At 41.8% G+C, this 25675-nt stretch overlaps 2 protein-coding genes across 3 annotated transcripts in view; one reads left to right on the top strand and one right to left on the bottom strand.

Moving 5' to 3' along the window:
- Positions 1-16586, bottom strand: part of LOC118117187 (laminin subunit alpha-3) — a 54932-nt gene extending 38346 nt beyond the window's left edge. Inside the window, exons 1-8 of the mRNA XM_047341870.1 lie at positions 16028-16586; positions 15141-15293; positions 5325-5442; positions 3767-3885; positions 3514-3684; positions 2504-2604; positions 1241-1356; positions 365-483 (exon numbers count right to left, since the gene is read on the bottom strand). Of these exons, the coding sequence (XP_047197826.1) occupies positions 365-483; positions 1241-1356; positions 2504-2604; positions 3514-3684; positions 3767-3885; positions 5325-5442; positions 15141-15293; positions 16028-16294 (1164 nt within the window). The 5' untranslated portion in view covers positions 16295-16586. The remainder of the gene's footprint in view (positions 1-364; positions 484-1240; positions 1357-2503; positions 2605-3513; positions 3685-3766; positions 3886-5324; positions 5443-15140; positions 15294-16027) is intronic.
- Positions 16587-17512: 926 nt separating this feature from the next.
- LOC118117189 (vacuolar protein sorting-associated protein 4B) lies at positions 17513-25425 on the top strand. 2 transcript variants are annotated; one of them, XM_035169241.2, is made up of 13 exons: positions 17513-17953; positions 19147-19258; positions 19579-19679; positions 21029-21140; positions 21427-21577; positions 21742-21800; positions 21941-22060; positions 22179-22335; positions 22450-22598; positions 23273-23354; positions 23440-23659; positions 23753-23893; positions 23973-25425. In XM_035169241.2, exons 1-13 carry the CDS (start codon positions 17933-17935, stop codon positions 24072-24074), a joined length of 1527 nt encoding a protein of 508 aa, XP_035025132.1. In that variant the 5' UTR covers positions 17513-17932; the 3' UTR covers positions 24075-25425. The 2 variants fall into 2 exon arrangements, with proteins under 2 accessions (XP_035025132.1, XP_035025133.1); XM_035169242.2 differs by lacking the exons at positions 17513-17953; positions 19147-19258; positions 19579-19679 and adding an exon at positions 19818-20199.
- The last annotated feature ends 250 nt before the right edge of the window (positions 25426-25675 follow it).

Genomic DNA, 25675 nt, shown 5'->3' with positions numbered 1-25675 from the left:
TCACAAGAGTCTATTTTTTCACTGTGCATTAGAATTTCTAGTTTTTCGTTGCACATCGATTTATTTGCATACTTGCACGACCTGCATTTGAGAGGACACAACATTTTGAAATACTCTGCACAGTATTCCACGTTATACTTTTACAACACTGAACATTACTTTATTTTGACACAACAATAAATTCTTGGCGTGGAAGGAGGAAAGTGTGTAAATGGCAAAAAAAAGAAAAATGTTTTGACCTCAAAATCCCATGAGACACAGGCAACATGCAGTTCTTAATTTGTGTGCCATGTTCCACCCCTTCAACCACAAATATGCACACACACACACAGGAATCAGTTTAGACTTGATATGCATTTCATACCTGGCAGTGGATGCACACTCCCCCTCCGTCGTACCTGTCGAAGGTGTCTAAACTTGCTCCCCTCTTTTCCACCTCTGGGTCATAATAACAGTCAGATGCATGCGAGAAGCACTGGCAGGCTGAGGAGGAAAACCCCGAGACCCACACACACATATAATTATTCTATATGCCTCAGCAAATCCCCCCCCCCCCGACTCCCTTGTCCGTGTTTGAGCACCTTAAGCTACTTATTTTTCAAAAAGATACTTATAAGCGTAGTTGTAAAGTATAAAGAGAAACTATAAAATCCAAACCAAACAAGGCGGCACATCCTCTTCCTGTATCCCACCCGTGTGTCTCTTTAATGTTTATGAATGGTGCGGATGTCTTTCCACTGCATGGGTGCACTGTTTGGATTACAAGTCTTCTTCATTTTACACTCTGCTTTTAGGGGTTGCTACAAGGTCACGTGTATTTCACAAAGGGTAAGTAGTCCAAAGCCATCAGACCCCAGCTGAGACATGGTCTGCTGGCTAACGGCCTGGATCACAGATAAACTGGCCTGGGGGACGGTCTCTCTAGGCTGTTGCAGGCCTGGTTAGCTGGCTCACTAGCTGGCTAAGAAGACACAAAGCAGTTATCCTATAGAGCTAGCTGTGCACTGTGCTGTTCATTACACATGCCATTTGAGGAATGTACTTCTCAACACTACTGAGGCTCTTTACAACACCATATCAGGACATCCACAACAGGGCTTAAATATCAAGAGGACAATTCAGTCCACTCTGGGGAGGGGGTGTCTAGTGTGGGTCATTATTCAAAGAGCCGGCAGCATAGGAAGCAGCAGAGTGTGGTTCTGTTTACACATCAACTGAAGTACTGTACATGTATACTTACGCTGACACTCATTCGGGCTACTGACAGTTGCAGCACGCCATGGTTTCTGGTTAAAACCTGGGCAGCAGAGGTCACATGACTCGCCGCAGGTGTTGTGTTTGCAGTCACACTGGAGTCTAGAGGCAGGAGATCAGACACATGGATTGAGTGTTTAGATTGTCATTTGCATTGGATACACACAGATACAAGCTGTGATACAACACAACACTCAGGTTGTCGCTATGTCTTTGAGCAAATCCTCACATCTTTGAATATATTAAAAAAATTATTCCAAGCACAAGTTTCAAAAGAGCTTGGAAAATAAACATTCTTAAAAAATTGTTTGGATTGTTAGTGAGGTTCCCTAATTTTAATTATACAGGACAGGGGCACTTCAGGGACCAATCAGATTTAGTCTGGGACCAATTCCCCCCGTGATCCCACCCCTGAGAGCAATCATTCAAATTTCCCCAAGTTACCATGAAACCAGTCACTGGAGTGCATACCTCTACCCAACAGTCCCCTTAAATTCAATCAAGCTGCGCCTAATTGTACACAGTCGTAAAAATCTGTCCCCTGAACATGCCAGATTTTTTCCTCAATTGTTCCTCTGAGAAATGAAAACAAAAATGTTGACGAACGCCCCATCTCGCAATGTTAGCGAAGGTGAAAAAAACCCGTTCCTGGATCCGCACCAAAATGTTGTGGGTTCTTCCCTGGGTTATGCTCTACCCCTCCACAAAATCCCATGGAAATCGGTTGATAGGTTTTTGCACAATCCTGCTAACTAACAAACAAATAGACGAAAACACAGCCTCCTTGGTGGAGGTAATAATCAAACACAATGAGGAATTCATGAATCTGACATTGCTCTGTTGGTCCAAAACAGCATGTAATCCCTCATCTCTTTGTTTCCGCTGCTGTTTACAAAGTCAGGATCTGTAATCAGAGTGACTAAACTAATCTGCTGCTTTTTACAATGGTGATGTCAGTGTACAAACATAGGAGGGCATCGTCCTTCCTCACAATCAATTCATTCACTATCTGTGTGGTCTTTGTCTCACTACGGCACAACAGTGGAGCACAGAGCGACTCTGTTAATGAAAACTTACAAATTAAATGAGTCTGACTTCAAAGTTTACATTTTGAAACACCAATAACAAACCGGTTCAGGAAAATTAATTAGTAATGAAAAACTTCCCGCATGAAAGTATTGATGTGATGACAAAAACAAAGAAACCTGGAGTGAGGATGATGATGATGATGATAATTAGCATTTCTTACCTGTCTGGGTTGTCAGGGTTACGCCCCCCGCCACACACCTGTGCGTGCCCATGACAGACGCAGCGTCCGCCGATGCTGATGTCTTTGACACTGTAGTAGTACTGTCAACATGGAAGGAAAACGTTATCATCACCACGCCATTTTTAAATAACGGCCGTGTCATCGGCAGCCCAGCAACATCCCCCACACCAAAACAAATGTCTGGCTCTGCTTGTCTGCGTGAGGAGAATCCTGCAGCTTGACAAGTACAGACTTAAACCGTGACCCAAGAGCTGAGGCTGGATTCCATGGGGCGAATCAGTGCATGATAGGAACAACAACAAAAAATAAAGATAATAACCAACAGCTGACATCAATGATTTATTAAAAAAGAATCAATCAAGAGAATGGCACTCGGTAGAGCACATACCTCCGCAAAGGCCCAACAGACCAGTACCTTTAATGTTGTTTTTCATCAAGATCCATGCATTATTCTCTAGGAAAATGGCTTCGGTGTGTCTCCACACCGAAATTCAATGCCTTGATGCCCATACTGCATCTTTACACACAAGTTCGATGAAAATCCATTCACCTGTTTTTGTGTAATCTTGCTTAGAAACAAACAAACACACAGGGGTGAAAATACAACCTCCTTGTGAAGCCACAACTCATATATATATATACAACAAGGAGCATCGGCTTTAGTGTCATCACTCTGTCACTGCTGGTTTTTACTAACATACAGTTTATACTTTAAGGAAAGGTGCCATATTCTGCACCTGCAGCCTATGGGAGCTGTCCAAACCAGTAATCTCAGAGGAATGACTGTGATGATTGGACAGACAGATCTGGCATCAGGCCTCATCGAGGATGAATGTGTGAGCAGAGGAGCACAGGCCACTTTGTATGTGTCAGCAGAAAGGAAGCTGGAGGCTGTCTGGTGCAGAGCTGTAAAATTGGCTCCCCAAATGGGAAAATAGCAACTGCCCATATGACACCTTTTTGTGAAGTCGTGGAGTGTGTGCTCTCACCCTGCGTGTTACAGTGGGGTCTCTCTGGGCCTTGGAGATGAGGTGGCCCAGCAGGGTGCTGGTGCGGAGGAAGTGTAGGCGGATGTTGGTGGCCTTCGTGAAATCTCGCAGCACTGGTGAGTAGGTGAAGTTTTTGGACCCCGGTCGACCGTTGACCAGAGACACCACAATCTGGATAAAATAGTTTTTTTGTTTACCAAATAAAATGTAACAAATGTGGTTTGGTTTCTAACTGTTTGATGTGATATTTTACCTCTCCGTTCTCCAGAGGCACGGTCCGTGAGTACTCTGTGGTGCACACCTGGTCGTCATCATTTATTACACGAGCATTGGGCTGCTTTCTGAACTTTTCTATACACTCACGTTTGGAATCTGAAAAAAATGAAAATAACAAGAAAACAATGTCTCACCTCAGTATCTTACCTTTTCTCATTTTAACATATATACTGACATTAATATCAAACGGATGAATTCTGTACAGTTACTTTTTATCCACAATGTCCTTCTTAATTGCATTATAACATCCTGCAGGAGTTTTCACAGAATTTTCCATTATCGGCAATCGGCAGGAACCAACTGCTTGGTGATGCATGTCCTGGGCGTAGTGGGTGTAATGATGTGAGAAATAGGCAGGAAGAAATATTCTAAGAGAAACTTATATAATGTCTTATTCAGAATGAGGTCAATAGTCGAACATTTGGTTTCCATGTGAACAAACACACAGACAGTTGTTGTGCTCAAGTGCTTACGTGAAGCTCCGGCATCTGATATTTGAGTGTTAGGTGCCAAAGAAGTCTCGTATCCCTTCATCATCAATTAAAATAAATAAATCTGAATTTGAAAATGATAAATGAGGAAACAAATCCATCAAAAGCAAAACCTAAGGCTGCATTTACCGAGTTGTCTACGAAGTGAAGTAATGCGTGTGAACAGGTGTCCCCCCAGATATTAGACATCATAACTCAGACATGTTCATTCAAAGGTAGAATATTCTATTGTCAGTTTTAATTTACCCTGGCATGTCTCTCTCTCTCTCCCACACAAAGACACACTCTCACACACACACACACACACACACACACACACACACACACACACACACACACACACACACACACACACACACACACACACACACACACACACACACACACTCACCCTGCCTTTAAGCAGGCTGATCAGTGTGGAAGGTTTAAAAGTGTGTCAGTAAACAAACCTTTTTTTCACTGCAGACATTTTGACTTGTCTTGGCAGGTAAGGCAGTGTGCAATTAATAAGTTCAATGTTAGCTGTGAGGCTTCCGGGGCTCTGGTATTGTACGTGATGAATTGCTGAAATAGTTCAGTGGGAAACCTAAAGAGACCTGCGCCGTGGTTGTTCCACACACATGTCTGACATGAAGAAGACATATTGTAGAGGAGTGTGACGATTTTAACAAGAGCAGCTAATAACGTTTTAACAGCTGCTCATTACTACATCAATAAATCAGACAAACTGTATTTGTATAGTACATTTCATATTTCGTATGTTCATATGTATGTTGAGCCAACATACATATAAAGACAAAAAAAATCTAAAGGGAATCTACTTAAAAAGCTATAAAAATGTGATAAACTAGATTTGTATAACTAAACTTGTATTTTCTTACACCTACTCAGACCAGCAGCTCCATGTGGGTATAGTTCAGTCATATTTGATTCATAGCACAAGTAAATAAAAGTGTTGTGCAAGAGGCGTGGTTTAGTTTTGATTATCAGAACACAATAAAACTCAAGGCATTGCAAAATAGAAAAACCACCACAGTGACTTACGTGCAAAATACTGCCAGGGGCTGTAGGTTCTCCCGTAGTCCACCGAGCGCTCCAGCACCCACAGGTCAGGACGAGGTGAATTAGCAAACTTGATGAGGACGTACGCCACATGGAAGAGCTGAAAAAAGAAAAACACAAAGAGCAGGATAAACAAAAGGCAGTCAATGCTCTGAATGGATTTTGGCAAAATGTTGTCGTTTCCTTGCTCTATTAAGAAAGGTCTCACTCTTGGCCAGCAACACTTATTTCCTTCCTTGTAAAAGCCTGGGAACTAATTCAGCTCTAAAGTATCTATGGGGATTTAAACATTACACTTAAATCAAGGTAAGGGCTTCCAGTTTTGAGCTTTTTCATTTGTGAAGCTTGACAACAGCGGTACAAACAAAAGTTTTTAGCAATAAAAGTGGTGCAGGTGCAGCCAGGTTGGTGAAAAGACTTCAGCTAAGCCCACATGATCCACGTCCGTTCTCTGAACTCCCTATCTCCTACTTCCATCAGAGTATACAGGGCATACAAGTGCAGGGAACATAGTGCAGTTATTGTTTCAACCAACAGTGAGCTTTCTGTGAGGCTCTGAAGCTCAGAGCAGTTTTCTTTGCAGATCATCAACATCCTCATCAAGCCCTGAACGCGGGCGAGTTCAGCTTGATTGAACATTGTTCTATGGAGAGGTGATTTGTGAAAGAGTCAGAGATCTCTTTGTTAAGCCCTGGTATGGACTTTGCATGGCTTGGAATTTAAACTCTGCACATAACACCTACAGTGTCAACAAAAGGCCTCAACCATTCACCTGACCACCACACCCAGTCTTCAACCACAGTTTATTTTGTGCAATTTCAGAACGGGCATGCACGATAAACTCGCACAGGTTGAACTCATCGAACTGTGCAATACTCAATTCTACCTGTGCAATATATTCTGCTCAACTCTATATATTATTCACTGTGTATGTTAAAATTCTATTTCTATTTTTATATTTCCATGGATTTAATAAAGGATAATCTCAATTGATCTTATCTTAGAGCTACATTCAAAAACATGGCACATGACACTTTTTGCTAAACTTGTGGTTATGCCCCCTGATTTTAAAGCTGAATGGAAACTGTAAAGTATTGTAATCAAATTAAATAAGATATAGAAATAGACATTTTTTTTAGAAGAATGACAGGCAGGCCCACGCTTGCCTCTCATCCCTCAGAACCTCAATGAAAACCCCAGTGGGCATTTGAGGCGTTCATATATCTGTCTTTCTTTCTTTATATGAGGCAGGGAGCTATGAGAACATATCACAGCAAAGCAACACGCGGTAAAGCCTTTTTGCTGTTGAGTCATGGACTGTGTCAAGAAGAACTCACAAGAATTGCCCCGACATGAAGAAGACATATTGTAGAGGAATGTCTACAATATGTGTCTCATCCGTCTGAGAAGTAATGGCCCCAGGTTCAAGTAGTTCTTAGGTTGACAGATTGTGAGAGAGGGCAGAGGTCAGCTGGGGATCTGTCTGGTCTTGTTCACTGAAAACTGTCAACAATCCCTAACTGCACAACAGCAGAATCATCAGGATCAGTCTTTGCCTTGACTGGCGTTCGTGGTCATTGAGCCGTACAGTCGGTCTGTGATTTAACACAATAGCTTAAAACACCTCCTCCTGACCTAGTCTTTGAATTGGGTGTGTTTTGAAATTAATCAGAGTTCACTTCCACCCACATGGAACAGGATGCTCAAAGAACAATACAGAAAAAAGGCGTGGGCTGTTATCCTGCTAAAAATAGAAGCCAGGGGTTTTGTAGTGGCACTGCCTACTATCAATATGCCGGTTCTGCTGCAAGACCGGGAGGAAGTTTAGCTCACATGGTTTGTGATGATGTCAAAGCAGGGCCTGGGATTAGGAGGCAGGAGGGTGGTGAGATGGAAGTAGGGGGTCTGGCTAGCTAGAGACGTGCTGGCTGGCATGTGGACCCATCTCAGATTCCAAACATAGCGCCACATTCCCCTTCGCTCCTAATGCCCCCAAAGCAGAGCATGCGACTGCTTTCAGGAACCTGTCCCTGACAGCAACACACAGTGGTGAAAATCCTCTCCGCCACTTGTCATGGACACAGATGAAATCTCCTCATTAAAACCTTCATGGACATTTCAGTTAGTATTGAAATATACTAATGTGCAGGTGAAGGACCAATAACTCTATATTCCAGTATTTTGTCTAATGTAGTTATTCAGTCAATCGTTAAAGAGCTTCTATCTGAAAGGCCGTGCAATGGTGTGATCAGGATATGAATACAACTACATTCATATTTGATTGTGGCTATTTGTGCACAGTAGTTTTTAATTATTCTTGTACTGACACCAGCACATATGTAAAATAAAAAGGGGGGGGACAACGCTTGTGCTTTCAACTTTCATAAAAACTACAATTACCACCCTGCAGATGTGTTCCTCTGATAATCAGTGCAGTTTCAGTCTACGTACAACTTTTTTCTAGACTAATTTGAGGTAACTGTGACCTTCGACCACTGCAATCTAAGCAACGAATCTTTGAGTCCAAGTGAAAACTCGTCAATATTTGCAGAAATTCCCAAAACACAGACTTGAGATATCATGTTAAAGAGGCCACAAACAAGTGAGGTGAATGTCACCTTTACCTTTGACCCTTGAACACCCAAATCTGATCAGTTAATCCACGAGTCCAGGTGAACATTAGCACCACATTTGAAAGGATTCTCTCAAGGTGTTCTTAAGGTAACATGTTCACGAGTCAAAATAAGGGATTAGTGAGTTCACAGTGACCTTGATGTTTGAATTTTGAACACCGAATTCTTATGAGTTCATCTTTGCATATAGGAGAACATTGTATTCCATTTGAAGAAATCCCTTGGAGGCGTTCTTGAGGAGCTATCATGTTCACAAAAATCCGATTGGACGAAAAACCTGAAAATAATGCCTCTGGCTGTCACTGGCTTGCAGGCATACAAAAATCACATCTATCCTAAACACTGTGATGTCATGTGATACTGACTTGTTTCCTCTGGAAAACAAAGCCAGTCAGAAACAGACATCTTGGAGTACAGGGCCTGTTCTGGCATGGCATTACTTAATGTGAGACGTGTCCCTCCAACAGTCTAAACACACACTTTTGAAATATGTCCAGCAGCTAGATTGTTTGGACGAAGCATGAAATAATATAGCGATGGCATGCTACGTGCAGCAGCAGAAGATTCTGGAGGCGTAGAAAGACATGAAACCGATTGACAGGCTTGTGGCCTAGAAAAGAAAAACACCTGAGCAGAGCCATCCTCTGCCGCTCCCTGCAACTGCAGCCTGGGGCTTAAGACAAGGGTGTCATCCAAGAGAGATTAGTACAGGAGGCTGCTGCATGGTGGGTGTCAAAAAGGTCAGGGGTCGAGATGTGATATGGACTGTTTGACAACCACCCTCTACACCCCCTCCTCAAATTCCTGGCCTTGACCCCCTACAATAGTGTCACATATACAAGGTATAAAGTATCCAGTCCTCCTCTAACCTACCACTTAACACAAAGTGGCAACGGAGCCAAAGCACGTCCCTCATGACCAAACACCATTTTAAGAGCAACATATTAACATGTTTTACACTTTTACACTCGCAGCAACATGTCAAATTATTTTTTACAGACGCACGTGTCAGTCACATCATTTTCTAAATCTGTTGTTGCTTTACATTTCATGCTCAAAGTATGTTTGTGTTTGTTATTGAGTCAATTCCTAGTTTGGGTGTGACAGCTCAGGGATGATGTGCACCATCAAGTGTGGACTTCAGCAGCACTGCCTCCGCCACACTGAAGTCCTGCTCTTTGACTTAAGACATGTCAGTGCTTCAGGTAATGGAGCCACGGTAGAGTGTTTCATCCTCACACAGAAAAGACGACCATTGGGCCTTGGCGGAGGTGTGTGCTCTATTGAATGCTACTCTAGTTGTTCCTTTATTCCTTTAATTCACCCATTTGATTATTGTGCTCTAATAGGAGATACTGTATTCTACCATATAGATTAAGTTTATGACGAATCTAATAAAAGCAGGCATGAGACGCAGGCTAGAAAGCGAGCATAATGTATATAAGTAGATTTCCAAGAGGCACATACTGAATATCCTCCTCCCACACTCCATCCAAAGGGCACTGCAGAGCCGACATCTACAGTGAGATCAGAGCACTGACAGATAGAAACCCTCTGAGTGAGCTCCTGAGAGTCTGACGCGAGATCAGAAGAATGCAACTCAAAGGAGACGAGGCATCTCCTCCTGTTTGAGTGGATCAGCCAGACAGACAGTGCACGCTGCAGCCCTGTGGGGGGAAACAGTTGCCCTGCGCTTTGTAACAATGCAATGTACAACTGTTTGTCTGTGCACGACAGGTGGGCAGTGGAAGGGGAGAGGGCTATTGTGGTGTATATTTCTCTGTCTCCATGACAGAATTAGTTATATGGTATCAAAGAACAGTTGGCTAAAAGTCACAAGAGAATAGTAGTTGTAACAGTAAAATATACAGTACATGCATGTAGCTACTTGTTAGCAATGTTCTCATTGTAAAAGCCTGAGGTGCAGCAGCAGCACAAGAATTATCTATATGGGCACCTTTTTTTCACTTTTGCTTCTTTATGAAACGCTGATATCAATTCATTACAAAGAAGCAGTTAAAAGTCGAGCACGGCTGATTTATTGGTGTCTGCAGAATAGACACTGCCCAAAAGATGTGCATTTATGTTTACATTTTACATTTAAATGAATGTTCTATATTTGCCTGTATTTGTATTTTCTTTACTTATATGACAATATTAAATATATTCAGCCTTTGTCCCCATGTAAATGAAGGCCCGCTGTTGAATGTATGCTGATGGAAGTAATCCTATTTGTGAAACGGCTGTATTAAATGGGTCTCGGAAAACTCCATTGCATCAAAGCCTGCGTCAGTAAACCTGAAGCCACTAATTACCATTTCCATGTACGCATTAACGACAAGGTCCTTGAAAAGGTGAATAAATCCCATGTTAAACCCCACAATCTTTTTCTCATCGCAGCTCCAGATTTAGGAGATGTGTGATGCACTCGCCAAGCCAGGCAGCTACTGCTGCCGCACGAGGTGGCTGTGAGTGGAGTAGTAAATATCTGCTGGGTTGGCCAGGCGCCTCAGGCAGCACGGCTAAAGACAGGCGGGTTACATCACCTCCATCGTCACTACCGCAATAGGGACATGTCTAACAGCCAGTCCTGTCTCTGGGGTCGAACTGTGTCGGCTGCATGGTGTGAGCAAATCTTTATTCAAAATTAAATTATGTAGACAACAGTAATTTCCTTCCTTCTTGTTTTTCTGTTGATTTACATAGAAATCACGTGGAATATGGGTTCTATTTATAGCCAATATGATTTTATAGGATGAAGTCCAGCCATGAACACTGGATCTGTACCCACAGGGTCATCCATGCGTCCATGATCCGAGCATCATGCTTGGTTGTGTCTGAATGTTTATTCAGTTAGAGGGCTGATGCCGGGGGAAAGTGGAATGTCAAGACGTCTGTGTTTGTGTGTGTGTGTGGGATGTCACACAATACCGCCTAGAAGGATTCCAACACAAAAGGAGGCGACTGCTGCAAATAAAACATTCAACCCCACTTCGGTGGGAGGTGGACCCCTGAGAGAGTGGATTAGGTTCCAGGGAAATGTCTCTAAAATTGAGTTCTTGGAAGCTTTGTCTGTCGATGATTGCAAAACTGAGAGCAGAGCCAAAGCCACTGCACTAACCTGATCCAGATCGTTTCTGTCTTCCAGCTTCAGCATTCGAGTTACAGAATCTCGCACTCATTCACAGCCCCCAGGAGAAAAGCACGTATATACACAACGGCATAGCCTCCCGGGTAAATACATCTATAAATCATAGACAAACAACAAGATGTTCTGCAATCAGAGTCCAGTTAAAGCGACAAAACCACCGCACAAAGCTCCACCATCAACACAACAAACACCTGTCGCCCACAGGAATAATCCACAGCCTTAACATTCGTATAAAAATACCAGTCAAGTCCGCTGAACATCTAATCAGAACTTCATTTAAACCAATAATGCGCGATGTTCATTCGGTGCCCGACACCCACCAATCAGATGCGGCAAAGTCTCATCAGATGGGAGACAGACGGCAGTAAGCTCTGGCATGTACGGCTCGCATGGTCCACACTGGGCTCACTCAGGCAGATAAGCACATGTGGTCGGGGCTCCTAAAATACATTCCCCCACAGAAAATAAGTGACTGGCAGTTTGATACATGGTGTAAATGTTTACCAGAACAATGGCTTGCCTACTGTGTCCTGTAAATAGTTTCACAGGGGCAAAGGTTCCTGGAAATGGAGCTAGTGTTTTGGTGGAGACCCACAGCGGGGTCCACGAGTCTGAGACTACTTTCCTGTACGAAGGGGATGAATGTGGCATCATTTTGTACATGGATGGACAGAGTTTTAATGGCTCTTGACATATGAAGGTAATCGGCTATAAAAATAACTATAAACTTATGTAATGTATTTCTGGAAAAATCGACATTATTATATCATTGAAAATGGAGATATGTTCTCCTAGGGCGTAATTTAAATACTGTCACACTGAACATGATAAAATGGTTGGTTTTCTTAGATTCAATTTAATTTGTAGCACGATTAAAAAATTACTTTTTTCCACCCAAGTATGGGATTATTTCTAAGGTATATCAAGCGATTATTCATCTGTCAGGAATAATAATTTAAAATTACCACAGTATTTTACCATGCCATTTGACTTCAACCCCCAAAGTTCAACTGCAGTTGATGATCCCCTATACATATCTACTTATAGTTAAATTAGTTTGGACCAATAACTCTAAAAGCAAACAAGCTGGCTTTATCTGTCAGACAGGAGCCAACTGAAGATCATGGGTCATAGGACAAAAGCCAAGAAGTCACAAAAACAAGGAGTAGCTGGTCGGCTCACATCAACTGGTCTGAGACAGAGAGATTATCCATAGGAGGTTTTGATCTGGAGGAGTTAAACAAAAGTGATCATGTCACTGGTGCACTCAGCCTGAAGACATGCAAAGAAAAGTGGCACCAGGATTTGGAAACAGGCTGCTTGAATGAAAACAGGAGTCTCCAACCCTGCTAGGGCCTCTGCACTAAGACACAGCAGTGCGTTACAGCAGGGCCTTGAGGCAAATGCTAATATCAGCATGTTAACCTGCCCACAATGACAATGATGGTTAACAGGGCCCTGTTTCAGAAGGTAACTACGAGACAAGACGGGAACCTCAGAGTTTCAGGTTCCAGAGGAGCTGATACAGGTACTTCAATCTCAACTCTGAGAACTCAACTCTTAGTCAGAGTTAATTAAGCACCTGCAGAAAAAAAAAGGAACAAAAATTTTCAAAGAAGCGTGCCTCTGGCAATTCACCATGACAACGGGTAAGTAGAGAGTAGAGCTTCCATTTAAAATCCAGTGGAGGTGGGAAGATGTGCTGCAGTGCACTCGTTCACCCTGAACACAAAACAGTGGCAGAGAATGTCATTACTTTTAAGTCATAAACCAAAGTTTTGGTCAAACTAAACTTACGACCTGAAGATGATGCAATTTGAAAAGTCATCACAATTCTGATTGGGGCATAAATGTTTCTACCAAATAAAATAGTAATGAAGATCCCTCGTTCGTCTGTCAAGACAGTTATCAAAAACTCAAAACTGTCAATGTCATGGTGGTGCTCCATGTAAGCAGGGCTGTAGTGAGGGTTAAATGGATGGAAACGCTGTATATGTACCTTTTTATACAAAATATAATTTACGCACCTTTTTATGGTGGTATATTCACTTGTTATCTATGGATGACTGAAGTTTAACCACGGCGTGAGAGAGCTGCCTGATAATTATTGTTTTCTTTATCACTACAGCCCTGCATGTTAGTACAATCTGTGGATCATGGATGTAAAAGATTTCAGCAAAATCCATTTATCAGTTCGTGAAACCAACATTGTAGAGCAACAGAGTTTTCCAAGACTAAAAGCCTGAGTTCACTTGTCGTCCGATTAGTCTTTATAGTTGTTTAAACAATCTCTCTTTACAGAAAAACCGGAAGAGGCTCTGTCAGAAAAAAGCCCCTCTCTTTGAACCTCATCGTTTTAACATAAACATCAACTAAACCATTATCTGATAAATCTACTGAGAGCTAACAGCAGAGCAGCCACCTGCGTCGGTCTTGAAAGAAACCGCAGAAACCATTCAGCTGAGTCTGGCCCACATATTCCATTGAACGCTAGCTTTGTGGATTAAAAGAATAAAAAGAAAAGAAAAAAATCCACAAAGCTATTAAAGCCTCACATGGAACAGTCAAACAATCTGACAGCTCTGTCTTGGACAATGCATGAGCGTGGGTTTGCAGGGTGGAGGAGAGCAGTAAAGCACTGTGGTAGGCAAATAAAACACTTACTTCAACTCAGGGAGACGCCTCAAGAAAGAACACTTTTAAATCCAAATAATGATACGGTAAAAGGACACATAAGCAGCCATTAAATAATATTTCACTCATATCGTGCCTTTTCTCGCCTTGCAGGAGCACTTGCTAAATCTATTGTCTGTTGGCAGTAACTGAGAATGCTGAGTTTGCTTGTTTGATACACCAGAGGATGGGAAGGTTCTCGAGGAAGTTCTTCAACAGTAAATCACCAATCTGTCCCAAACACATTATTATCTTATACACTCACATTTCTTTTCATGCAACAGGTTAACAAGATTTGAGAGTTATAGTAACCATGCAGCTTAAAAGTCAGTGATGGCAGGTGAGCATCGTTTACAACAGATGCCATCGAAAGACAACGTGCAACGTGAAAGATGTGCGTGACAGGTGTGTGTGCGTGTGTGTTTGAGAGAGGACAGGGTGTTGTGTGGTTGGTCGTCGGAGATCTAGCCGGGCTCTTTTTAGCACACCATAATGCAATAATGCTGCTTTCCCTGCTCCCAAATAAACTGAGCATTACCACGTATTAAAGCCAGACTTCCCCAAAGGCCGTGCATGTGTTCATCCTCTTGTGAGCTATATTTAGCCATAGGATCTCTGCTCAGCTCAGTCCGTCTAAAAACAGAGACAGAAAAGCCCATACCCATTGTCTGACGCAGTGCCCACTGGGAGCCGGAGATGCAAACACATGTGGAGAGGAGCTCTTCACTCGTTTTTAAATCTACCACAAAACATAGTCGAAGCCCTCCTCACACGAGAGGTCGAGGCCTCCACCTGCACTCCTCGAATCTGATTTCACTTCCTCCTGATCCCTAGTCCCGAGCCAGAATTCCTCTCTTTCCTCACAGTGTATAATTGAGCATGAGGTACAGTTTCATGGGGCCGCGAGCCAAACTCCTGCCAGAGACACAGGTCAAGATGGAAGCATATTCACCAGCCAGAGGGGCGTGAATCTTATTCCTGGAAAGCATCCAACTGTAGGACAGGATTCACATGATCACTGCCGGCTGAGGTTATGTCATATTTGTGAATGAAGTGGAATGAAGCACCATGAATCCGAGAAACTTTCTTCCAAACATATGTCCAAAAAATAGCAGCAGCAAACCAAAGTACTGAAGAAGGATATGATGCAAAAATGGATTTTCAGCTTCCCAGCACACATTTCAACTCATCTCACAACAGCAGAGTAAGAGGCTGAACACTTTCCCTGAAACACCCAGGTGCTATATTTTACTGAAAGCACAGAACAGTGATTATACACAGTGCAGGTTGCAGCAGGTTACCAGCTGTTCATAGTAGATCACGGAGGTATTTCAATCTCACCTGCCCAAGATCCAGGGTAACGTTCACCTCGTTATACCCCAGCCCCCTGGAGAGAGGAGGGCTCTGCCACCACCGCTCCGTCCCGTCGATGGCGTTGGTCACCGGGTGGGCTTTGTTTGGATCAACGGAGTTGCAGGAATCACAGAACTGACCCTGAATGGTGTCAAATTAAGTGAGGTTTAGAAACAGACACACATCCAAATAAATGCGGCAAACTTGTGTTTTATAAAAAAGCAACTTCTCAGCAAATCCCTGACCTACACTGAAAAAAAGAAAAATGTCAGACCAAGTTAAATTTTTACTTCAATTGGCAACACGGGATTAAGTAAATTGGTTGAAATTAAAGTTATTGATTTACATTTACACAACTGATAACTTTAAGTTGAGAAAACTTAATGCATTTGTGTGCTGCCAATTGAAGTGTTTTAAGTCAGGAAAACATTTATTTTTTTCAGTGTAGCTTCCTGCAAAACATTGCAAACACAACAAAATTTTGAGTTCAGAAAAAAAGCCTGTCATTGTCAAACTGTTCTTATACTAAGGTAGCGCCCTACATTTAAACAACTCCTGAGGGGATAAGACCACTGTTGAAAAGGCATTTCCTTTAGAAAACTTCGGACTTCACAATCAATTGTGTACAACTATTTCTTGTACAACTTGGTCATGAGGGTACAATTGTCATGGTTCCTCTACAGCGTTACGCACAATGCATTTATAAGGGACCAGGTTAGTAAAATTATAATAAAATCGAATTCCACACAATGTTTAATGTTTCTGTCGTGTACCAGATTAGAATTTGCCCATTACAGCATGTACAGTGCTGCAATTCCCCTTTTACGCACGGACAAGAAGCTGCGCAGGCATTGACAACACTTTACATTCTTTACCTGTATATTTTGAGTAGGAAGTCCGAAGTTTGGTCCTCCGACGAGCTTACAGTATAAATCATATCTCGGTCTCCCAGCCTCATCCTGGCCGCAGGTTGCTGTGGCAGAGATCCGTGAGCCCTGAGCGATGTTGAAATACGGAGGACTCAAACTAAAGCCTGTCACGTCGTTAACAGACTCTTGACCATTCGCGTCCCCGAAAAGCGCCACCGATAAAGTAAAGACTGCGGCGAGGAGAAGATGAGCTCCTCTCATCCTTCTCGCCATGTTCCACGTTTTTTAGAGATCCCCGTAGAGGCTGAGAACGACCCGCAGCGCACAGGTCTTGTCATTTGGAGATCTCCATGAAACGCGCGTAATGGGTGCGCGGCTAGAAACGCGCGGGGCTCTTCCAGTGGCAACACACATCCGCTTGTGCCAAACAAAAGTTTTAGGTCGATGTTCTCTGCTCTGCTGCTGGAGGTGCGCTCTCTTTCTGCCGCATGTTGATAGCAGCGCCAGCCCTGAGTCTTCCTGCACGCAAACTGTGCGCCAAGCTTTAGAGCTATCAGGTGTCAGGCTGAGCTCCACGTTCATCCACATGAGGCTAAAGGTCTCCACACGTTACACTGCGCGCATGCATCCAGCAACACGTCCTCTTTACTTTCAATTTTATTCTAAAAAGAAATAAATAATCTATCTACAAGATTAAAAGTATCAACCCACAAGATGATGTGTGTACATATAGAAAAGTATATTTTAAAGTATTCTGCTATATCTAAAGTATATATTACAAAACAGAAACCAAAAACATGTGCAAATAGTTTACAAATGGAATTATAAGATTTAATTATGAAATAACACTTGTGATCAATATCAAAGGTGGTTAAGACATATTTTATATTTTTATTAATACCTTGTATCATACATTATATTTTTGAAAGTTTTGAAAGTATAATGGTTGCTCTGTGGATCACAGGAGCCCTAAACATGTTAATAGCCCACAGGGGAATCTAACAATGATCTTGGGGCGACCTCTAGTGGCACAGACAGATATCACATGACCCAGTAGTGAAGTGGATTTTAGTGTTTTTTCTAAAAACGTCAATAGAAACTTTCCATGCAGACACAACTCAAACGACTTGTCTTCTGTCAGTATTTTATGTTTATTGTGTTGTTGAGTCTCAACATGTCTACTGTCCCAGTTGATTGGTATTTTAAGAAAACAAAAACCCCACAACATATGTAAATACAAATGGAATTGTAAGATTTAATAGTTTAAACAGATTGTATACTGAGGTTTTTTATATTTTTCATTCATACACAATGTCGTTCTTCATATATCTACAGTTTCGGTATGACAGTAGAATGTTAGCTCTTTGGATCAGAGGAACCCTAGACCTGTTGACGTCCCACAAGGAAATCTAACACTGATCTTGGGGCGACCTCTAGTGGCCCAGACAGACATCCCATGACTCAGTGGTGAAGTGGACTTTTGTGTTGTTCCGTCACGAGACTTTTCAGGCACAGACAACACAAACGGCTCGTGTTCTGTCGTTTTGTCTTAAATGTCTTCATGTCTTGTGTTTCTTGTGTTGTTGAGTCCTAACTACTGTCCCAGATGATTTCCATTAACTCATTGTGGAATTATGGCGGTGCTGTCTCTATTTAGGTCATCGTGGCTCAAGAAAACCAGTGTTGCCCTCGCAACTGGCTCCACAACATCGTGACTCACTCACTCACACACAGACTGGGTTTCATTCCTCCGACTGGCCAGGCAGCGTTCTTGAAGGCAGGTCATGACTAAAGGGGAGTGACAATAAGCAAACAGGAACTGGCTGTGCAGCGACGGGATAGAGCGATAGACGACACGATACTCGTGGGGTTCACAGGTCGAGTCTGTGAGTGTTTTTAATCCTCTGCCACATGGATCCAACGAACCTACAGGTAGGATGATGAGTTACTCTCCTCGAAAGTGTAAATATCCGCGTTTGTAACAAGTGTGATTACGTCTAGGGACGAAAGTGCGTTGTGACAGGTTTCGCTTTGTCAGAAACTTGAGGTATTTCTAAAGGTAGCCTACAGTGTGCTTAAGTGAGATAGTTCACCGTACTACAATATTTCTGTTCTGTAAGAGCCAACTGAACTCCATCATTGAACAAAAATACTCACTCACATCGAGTCTGTGGATTCAGTGGTGGTCTGTGAAATGATTAATTCACAAGTATAAACAGGGATTGTCAATGTGTTATGTATACGCCTACTAACAGTATACATAGGCTAGGTGATCGTTATCTTCATGATCAAAATAGTAGGAACCCGCCTGATGTGTGGATGGGGTAAGGGGGGTTCCTTCGTCAGGTGGACTGAACATAGAGCCTCTTCTAGAATAATTAAGTAATTTCCTACTGTTGTGTAATCTGCTAAAACAGATGCCTTGCAATTGACACTCTCTAATATTGAAGCATTTTTTTCCAGTCACTAAAATCCTTTTGGGCACATTAATAGTTTTAACAGAATGGAATTAACCACTTCAAAGAGCCAAACGTAAGAGGCTTTAAGACCTCGCTGAGATCATAATGAATGGAATTTAAAACCTATGTGTCAAGTAGAACAGATATGATGGAATACCAGATTCCCAGAATTACTTGCACTTCCCCATAGGTGAAGTAGACAGAATAAACCTTGAAACGCCACATTACCCTGCAAATTACTGGCAGAGACAGTAGGTATCCGGAGTCTTTCCCACAGGCAAGTGCACTGAAATGAATTCTGACAAAGGTGCTTGTAGATCATCAGTTATCAGTTCCACATTGGTTTTGTTTGTAGTTTTATTTGAGCATGCTAATATCTTTATTGTTGAATGTCGCAGTATGTTGTTATTCCATACTATGCATGTTGCCAAACTATTCTCATAAGAAAAAAAAAGAACTATTGTAATTTTAAATGTTAACATGATTTAAACTGCAGAGACCCTGATTTATTATGTAAAAAGTACAAACTATCAGTGTTCATGAACAAATATATTACATTTATGTTGGCTGAAGTAGGTTTATGACGTTTATGTGAACTCACGAGTTTGAGGTTCATACACAATTTCACAGAAGTGCAAGTTATGAACCAATTACGTGCTCTTTCAGAAAGCCATTGCCACGGCAAAGAAGGCCTCAGAGGAGGACCAGGCCGGGAACTACGAGGAGGCCATCCTCTCCTATCAGCACGCTGTCAAGTACTTTCTGCACATTTTGAAACGTGCGTCAAAATGACCCTGAACAATGCATCTAATGTCACAACACAACACCACAATAACTGATGTTTTTTTAAGTCCTCCCATCAGTCTGTACTTGAGTGTCCATCACTATCACTGATCTATAGCTACTGCAGGTGAAATGATGTCAATGCAAAGTGTGTGCACGCAAACCTCTGTGTGTGTGTGTGTGCGCCCCATGACAATTTTAACTTGTGCCATCACTATGAAGTTTTACAATAGATCATTTATTGAATGTTATAGTTACAAACATCAGTAACAATATGGGACGGCATCAAATCAATGTTCTCCTTTCCATCATCAGGTGAACCTCAGGGTAAAGATGGCAACCAGAAGATCAGAGATCGGTGCAAACTGTACCTGGACAGAGTGGAGGAACTGCAGAAGTACCTCGAGAATAAAGAGGTTCCTTGTTTTAGAAATCTCCACATCACCTCCCCAATACAGTGACATTGAAAAGCTGTCACAACAAGCTGGATGTGCTGCAGCATAAATAGACTTATTGATACTGTGTGGTAAATGATTCAATGTCAGAAAGACTACTCATCTGGTGGTGTCTAATTTTGGCAAACCCAGGTTTTAAATCTAAAACAATAACTAGAATTCATTTTATATACAGTTTATACTTCAATTGGGTTGAGGCCGTGACGCGAATTACTCAGAGGCAACGTGTTGACGTCATCACATTCCGTGTACGCGAGTATCGACTGTTCAATGCGGAAGTTTCCTCCTCGATCCGACTCGGGAGCGATCTGGGGAAACGACAACAACCTTCGCACAAACCTCGATTGTCGACATAACGGTGTATCTGTGAGTTTAAGTTGTGAAGCGGACTCCAAGAGTTGCTTAGTGACGGCGGTGTGATATTCGTTACGGTTACCGGACAAAGTGATCGGCCCCGATGGCTACCAACAATAATTTACAGGTAAGTTGAAGACCGACCCGCAGCGGAACAAAACACGTAAATACGAGAACAAAGTTGCCCGCGTGAAGAAATAAACCGCAGGAAACCCTCTAGTTGTTGTTGAGTTCAGTGAGAGTTGGCTGGTGCTCGGTGTAAATGCTTCCGAGGGGGTAAAACGGCGTCTGTGACATTAGCTGCTAATTAGCATGTTCAGCTAACTTAGCTAACCTGGGCATGAGTGCGGTGTTCAACTTGTCAACAACACGAAGACCACAAACATCGTATGCTACGACGTATGTGTTTAATAAAGGTGGTTTCTTTCTGTTGTTACGGCTTATGCAGGGGTTCCTTTTGCCGTTTAATAGCTGTTAGCTTCTACCGACTAACACCGCTAAGGAGATTAGCGTTGCCAACCGACTGGTCTATTGGGCCTCTAAAAAGACTACTTACACCAGACAGCAAAATTTGGTCATGTTATATTTCCAATTTGTGTTCAAAGGGTGTTGTCGCTATGAGGAAGTGGACCAACTTAGATCTTGTCCATTCCTACCTCACTGTGTTCCATGACATCACTCTGGACAGGTGTAGCTTTGAATCTGCTCATTATATAATGCATTACGGTAAATGTGCACCAATCATAACATCGCACACGACTGACACTCAAGTATATTTTTACTTACTCATTTAAGTTAATTGTATAACTTTATGTACTAACAATTATCATTTTTGATCTGATGTCTTCATTGTCTTAGAGTTATTGACCTTCTCGTTGATCTGTGGTCTCTGTCAATGCCAGTATCTATAGCTGTCAGGGTGACTTCAAGTTTTTCTGTGTCTCTCTAAACTCTAGAAAGCCATCGATCTCGCCAGCAAGGCGGCTCAGGAGGATAAAGCTCAGAACTACGAGGAGGCTCTGCGTCTCTACCAGGCTGCGGTTCAGTACTTTCTTCATGTGGTGAAATGTAAGACATAAGACAGCACATTGGCATCGAGCACACTGTGTCTGCGACCTGATATTCACATTGACACTTAAACGTAAAGTTTATGTGGCTGTAGTTATTGTGGCCAAGGTTATACAGTCTTTATGTTCCTCTCTGAATTACATGCAATTATTGCCATAAAAACTTGTATGTGATTTTTTTTTTTAGTATGTAATCAATTTGGGAAGAAATCCAAGGTGCGAATGTCCAATACTGAGAGCCTGAAATCATTCTTGTGTAACTTTAGATGCCTTTTTTTCTCCAACAGATGAAGCACAGGGTGATAAAGCTAAACATAGCATCCGGGCGAAGTGTGCTGAATACTTGGACAGAGCCGAGAAGTTGAAGGAGTATCTAAAGAAGAAAGAGAAAGCTCCTCCTGCTAAGCCTGTCAAAGAGTCACAGTCCGATGACAAAGGGTGTGTTTATGGGTGGGGCAGTGGGGTATGTCTGCTCATGTAATGCCTCTCAGATATGGGTTATAAACATCAGTTGTCCAATAATGTAGTGGCTAATATAACTTTTTTTCTTGACATTTTCCCAATTTAATTCATTTTTTAATATGTTGTGTTTGTGTGTGTAGGAATGAAAGTGATGAAGGTGATGATCCTGAGAAAAAGAAGTTCCAAAATCAGCTCTCAGGTTTGTAATATTCTTTTTCAAGGACTATTACGCCCTCTGCAGGCTTTATATGTTTATTTACTGCAAGTTTGTTCCTTGCAATTGTGTCATGATAAAAGCAATGTTTAGACACACTAGTAATGTTTTTAATTGTCTTACAGGTGCAATTGTTATGGAGAAACCAAACATCCAATGGAGTGACGTCGCTGGTTTAGAAGGAGCCAAGGAGGCACTGAAAGAAGCCGTTATTCTTCCAATCAAATTCCCCCACCTTTTCACTGGTATTAAATCTTATTCAATGGGAAAACCACCTTAACTTTGCTCCAAATGAAAATATTTTTCTATATTATATGGGATAGTTGTGCCAGATACTCCATAACCTCTGTGTTTGAATAACAGGAAAGAGAACTCCATGGAGAGGGATCTTGCTCTTTGGACCTCCAGGCACAGGCAAGTCCTATCTGGCTAAAGCTGTTGCCACGGAGGCAAACAACTCAACGTTCTTCTCCATCTCCTCGTCTGACCTCGTCTCTAAATGGCTCGGAGAGAGTGAAAAGTGAGTAATTTTTAGCAGCAGTCCACAGAAGTATGGGTCAAGCTTAAGAATATGCTGCATCTTAGACCGTATGCTCCGATTTCATGTCCTGAAAGCTTCCATTCTACTTCACAGATTGGTGAAGAATCTTTTTACCCTTGCGAGGGAACACAATCCTTCCATCATCTTCATCGATGAGATTGACTCGCTGTGTGGATCAAGAAGTGAGAACGAGAGTGAGGCCGCTCGGCGTATTAAGACAGAATTCCTGGTTCAGATGCAGGGTAAGTCTGCTGAGATAAAAAACAACTATTTGTTACTACTGATATTCTCTTCATGTTGCATGCTGAATGGTCCTATATATATTATCCCTTTCTGCAGCTTAAATTTTCACTGGCAGCAGTATAGTTACAAAGCAAGGATCCAATTATTGTGTAAACGATATACAATGTACACAGGGGAAATTTATAGCTGCGATGGCTGGATGTGAAAAAAGGTACATTTGGGCAACCTGCAAGTATTTGGGTTGTTGGTTCTCATCCCACATTTTTCTCAATTTCTTTTCAAACATTCAGATTAATGTCTTCTGGTCGCCATAGGAGTGGGCGATCTACTTCACTCTATTCACTTATTACTAACTTAAGTGTTGACAGTTTAAATGAGTCACATTGGGCAGGGAAGTGATAGATAGACTCCAGATACATTCAAACTGCATGCAGCAATTCTCCAAGACCTATTTCTTGCATGTGCACACTCACTACATAATAACCATGTGTTCAATAATCTATTTTGAATCCATGATATTGTAACATGAATACAGACTGGTCTGATACACCCAGATGGCTTTTGTATGTTTTTTGAGTGTATCACATGTCATTTCTTTATTTTTGGAGGCTGTGTTATCTAAAGCTGTGTTGAGAATGATTGTAGATGCATTGAAATATTTGTTATTTTACAGGTGTGGGGAATAACAACGAGGGAGTGCTGGTACTCGGGGCAACAAACATCCCGTGGACCCTAGACTCAGCCATCAGAAGAAGGTTATTGTTATTAGTCTGTAAAAAGTCATTTCTAAACATGTTGTCATTCGCCTGTGCTGACTTTGCACTAATACGCCTCTCTCAGATTTGAGAAAAGGATCTACATCCCGCTGCCTGAAGAGCACGCCCGCTCTTTCATGTTCAAGCTCCACCTGGGATCGACTCCCAGCAGCCTCAGTGATTCTGACTTTGTCACTCTGGGCAAGAAGACAGAAGGATACTCTGGAGCAGACATAAGTGTCATCGTCAGAGATGCTCTAATGCAGCCAGTTCGAAAGGTCCAGTCAGCAACCCACTTCAAACGGGTATGTGTTTTATTTCACACACTTCTGTGCTTCACTGTGATGTATTAGAGTTATAGTTGTTAAAGTTTCCTTTATGTTTATGATGTAAATTAGGTACGAGGCCCATCCAGGACAGACCCCAACGCTATTGTGGACGACCTCTTGACTCCTTGTTCACCTGGTGATCCCAACGCAATTGAAATGTCGTGGATGGATGTCCCCGGGGAGAAGCTATTGGAACCTATAGTATGCATGGTAAGGAAATAAAAGTCTGAGATATAAATGCATATTAGAGCCACTACTTTATTACCATATCATTTCTTCCTCTTTTCAGTCCGACATGCAGAGGTCTCTGACCAGCACAAAGCCAACAGTCAACGATCAAGATCTGGACAAACTGAAAAAATTCACAGACGACTTTGGACAGGAAGGCTAGGAGTGATGAATGGGCCAAGTCAAACCAAAGCAATGGAATTGTGATTGTCTCTCTTTACTGTCCCTTTTTTTTGTCTCTCTCTGTTTCATCATGAATATTCACCAGACCGGGTGGTTTCTCATAAATGGGCAAGATTACTGCTCTGTTCTGCCAATCTGATAACCACGCAAAGGACCCTAGTGTCCAAAAAGACCACTTACATCTCCAGCTAATCTGATAAAAGAATCAATACCTCACTGGGGAATTCAGAGGGTTGTTTGACTTACGCACTAAAGGCTAAAGGTATTGAGCAGAATACCCAAGCAGCATATGGAAACTAACAGAAGATGTACGCAACCATCTATTTTCAGTTAGGACCATATCCTGCACCTTCATTTTCTAGTCAATGCATCACACCAGTTAAATAAATACCCTTATATATATCCTCTTTTGTATTGAAATAACAAGCATTTTATAATGTATACTGTACTTTTTGGAATATATAAATTTTGGACTGGGAATGTGAAGCTGGGGGCACGAGTTCACAGAATTTGTGTTGGTGAAATACATCATTCTCGTCTCAAGGTGGTAGAGATTAAAGCATCTGAGACAGAAGTACTCAGGATGAGAGCTGCGTGAGGTTCTGTGGCAGTTTTGGATTGTTAGTCAAGTTCCAAACAAATTTCCAAACTCAGTTGTCATTTGAATCCAACACAGCTATTGGGGTGAATCACCAGTGGTGCCGTACCAAAATTATTGTACCCTTTTATTCCTTACAGAGTCGATAGCTTTGAATTACTTTGTCCCTGAGCTCATGGTTTGTTCTTTTCCCTCCCTGTCCACAGGCTTTGCTAATTATCCATAATACAAACTAAGCCTTAAATTATGATTAAGTCACATTGCAAATTTCGATTTAAAATGCCTGAGATGTTGAAGCTGGACACTGGTGGCTCAGGTGAAGACGTCATTATCTCATACACTTAAAAACAGGAACGCATCTCCAAGCATGGAGTATGTGTAGCCATGTGGCAGTGTGCACCATGTGCCTTCCTGAAAAGCTGCGAATGCTTTTTTTTTTTGTTTAATTTAGGTTTATTTCTAAATTGGTCATACTGCTTATATGAGTGCTTTGTCACTACAACTAAGAAATGTATAATACTTGCACATTTCATATAAGCTCTTTTAGAGATTGTTCACAGCTGTACTCTTTAGCTCATAAGGTGTGCAAACTTGATGGGAAACAACTCTTATTTTACTGTAAATGTCTGAATTTATAGCCAACTCTTCAGTCTTTTCTTTGTGAAGAGGTGCATACGATTTTCTCTTTTTCATTTCCATCATGTAAATAAAGGTTATAGTTATGTCAAGAAAAGCAGAGTGGTCATTTGATAAAGGTTTCACACTTAGATAAAATAGATATTTATTGTACTTTATCTTACCAGTTGACACCTGGTGACTGGTTGGGCAGGTGTGGCGTTTTTCACTTTATTTACCAATGTACAAACATACAAAATATGTGGACTATAGAACCCTATTATATTTTCAATGCAAGATCAATCAAATTTAGTATCAATCAAAGTTATTGGGTTTTAAAAAATACACAAACAGGCAAAACAACATTT

Source organism: Hippoglossus stenolepis, chromosome 11 (assembly GCF_022539355.2).
Source record: "Hippoglossus stenolepis isolate QCI-W04-F060 chromosome 11, HSTE1.2, whole genome shotgun sequence".
Taxonomy (NCBI): Eukaryota; Metazoa; Chordata; class Actinopteri; order Pleuronectiformes; family Pleuronectidae; genus Hippoglossus; species Hippoglossus stenolepis.
The sequence above is the reverse complement of the archived record's forward strand: the minus strand, read 5'-3'. Positions and strand labels throughout refer to the sequence as shown.

What these genes read in the sequence shown, in the direction of transcription:
- LOC118117189 (XM_035169241.2), top strand. Translation starts at nt 17,933, where the DNA reads ATGGATCCAACGAACCTACAG. An exon ending in TGGATCCAACGAACCTACAG is followed by an intron (nt 17,954 to 19,146) that starts GTAGGATGATGA and finishes GTGCTCTTTCAG; the next exon opens with AAAGCCATTGCCACGGCAAA. An exon ending in AGTACCTCGAGAATAAAGAG is followed by an intron (nt 19,680 to 21,028) that starts GTTCCTTGTTTT and finishes TCTAAACTCTAG; the next exon opens with AAAGCCATCGATCTCGCCAG.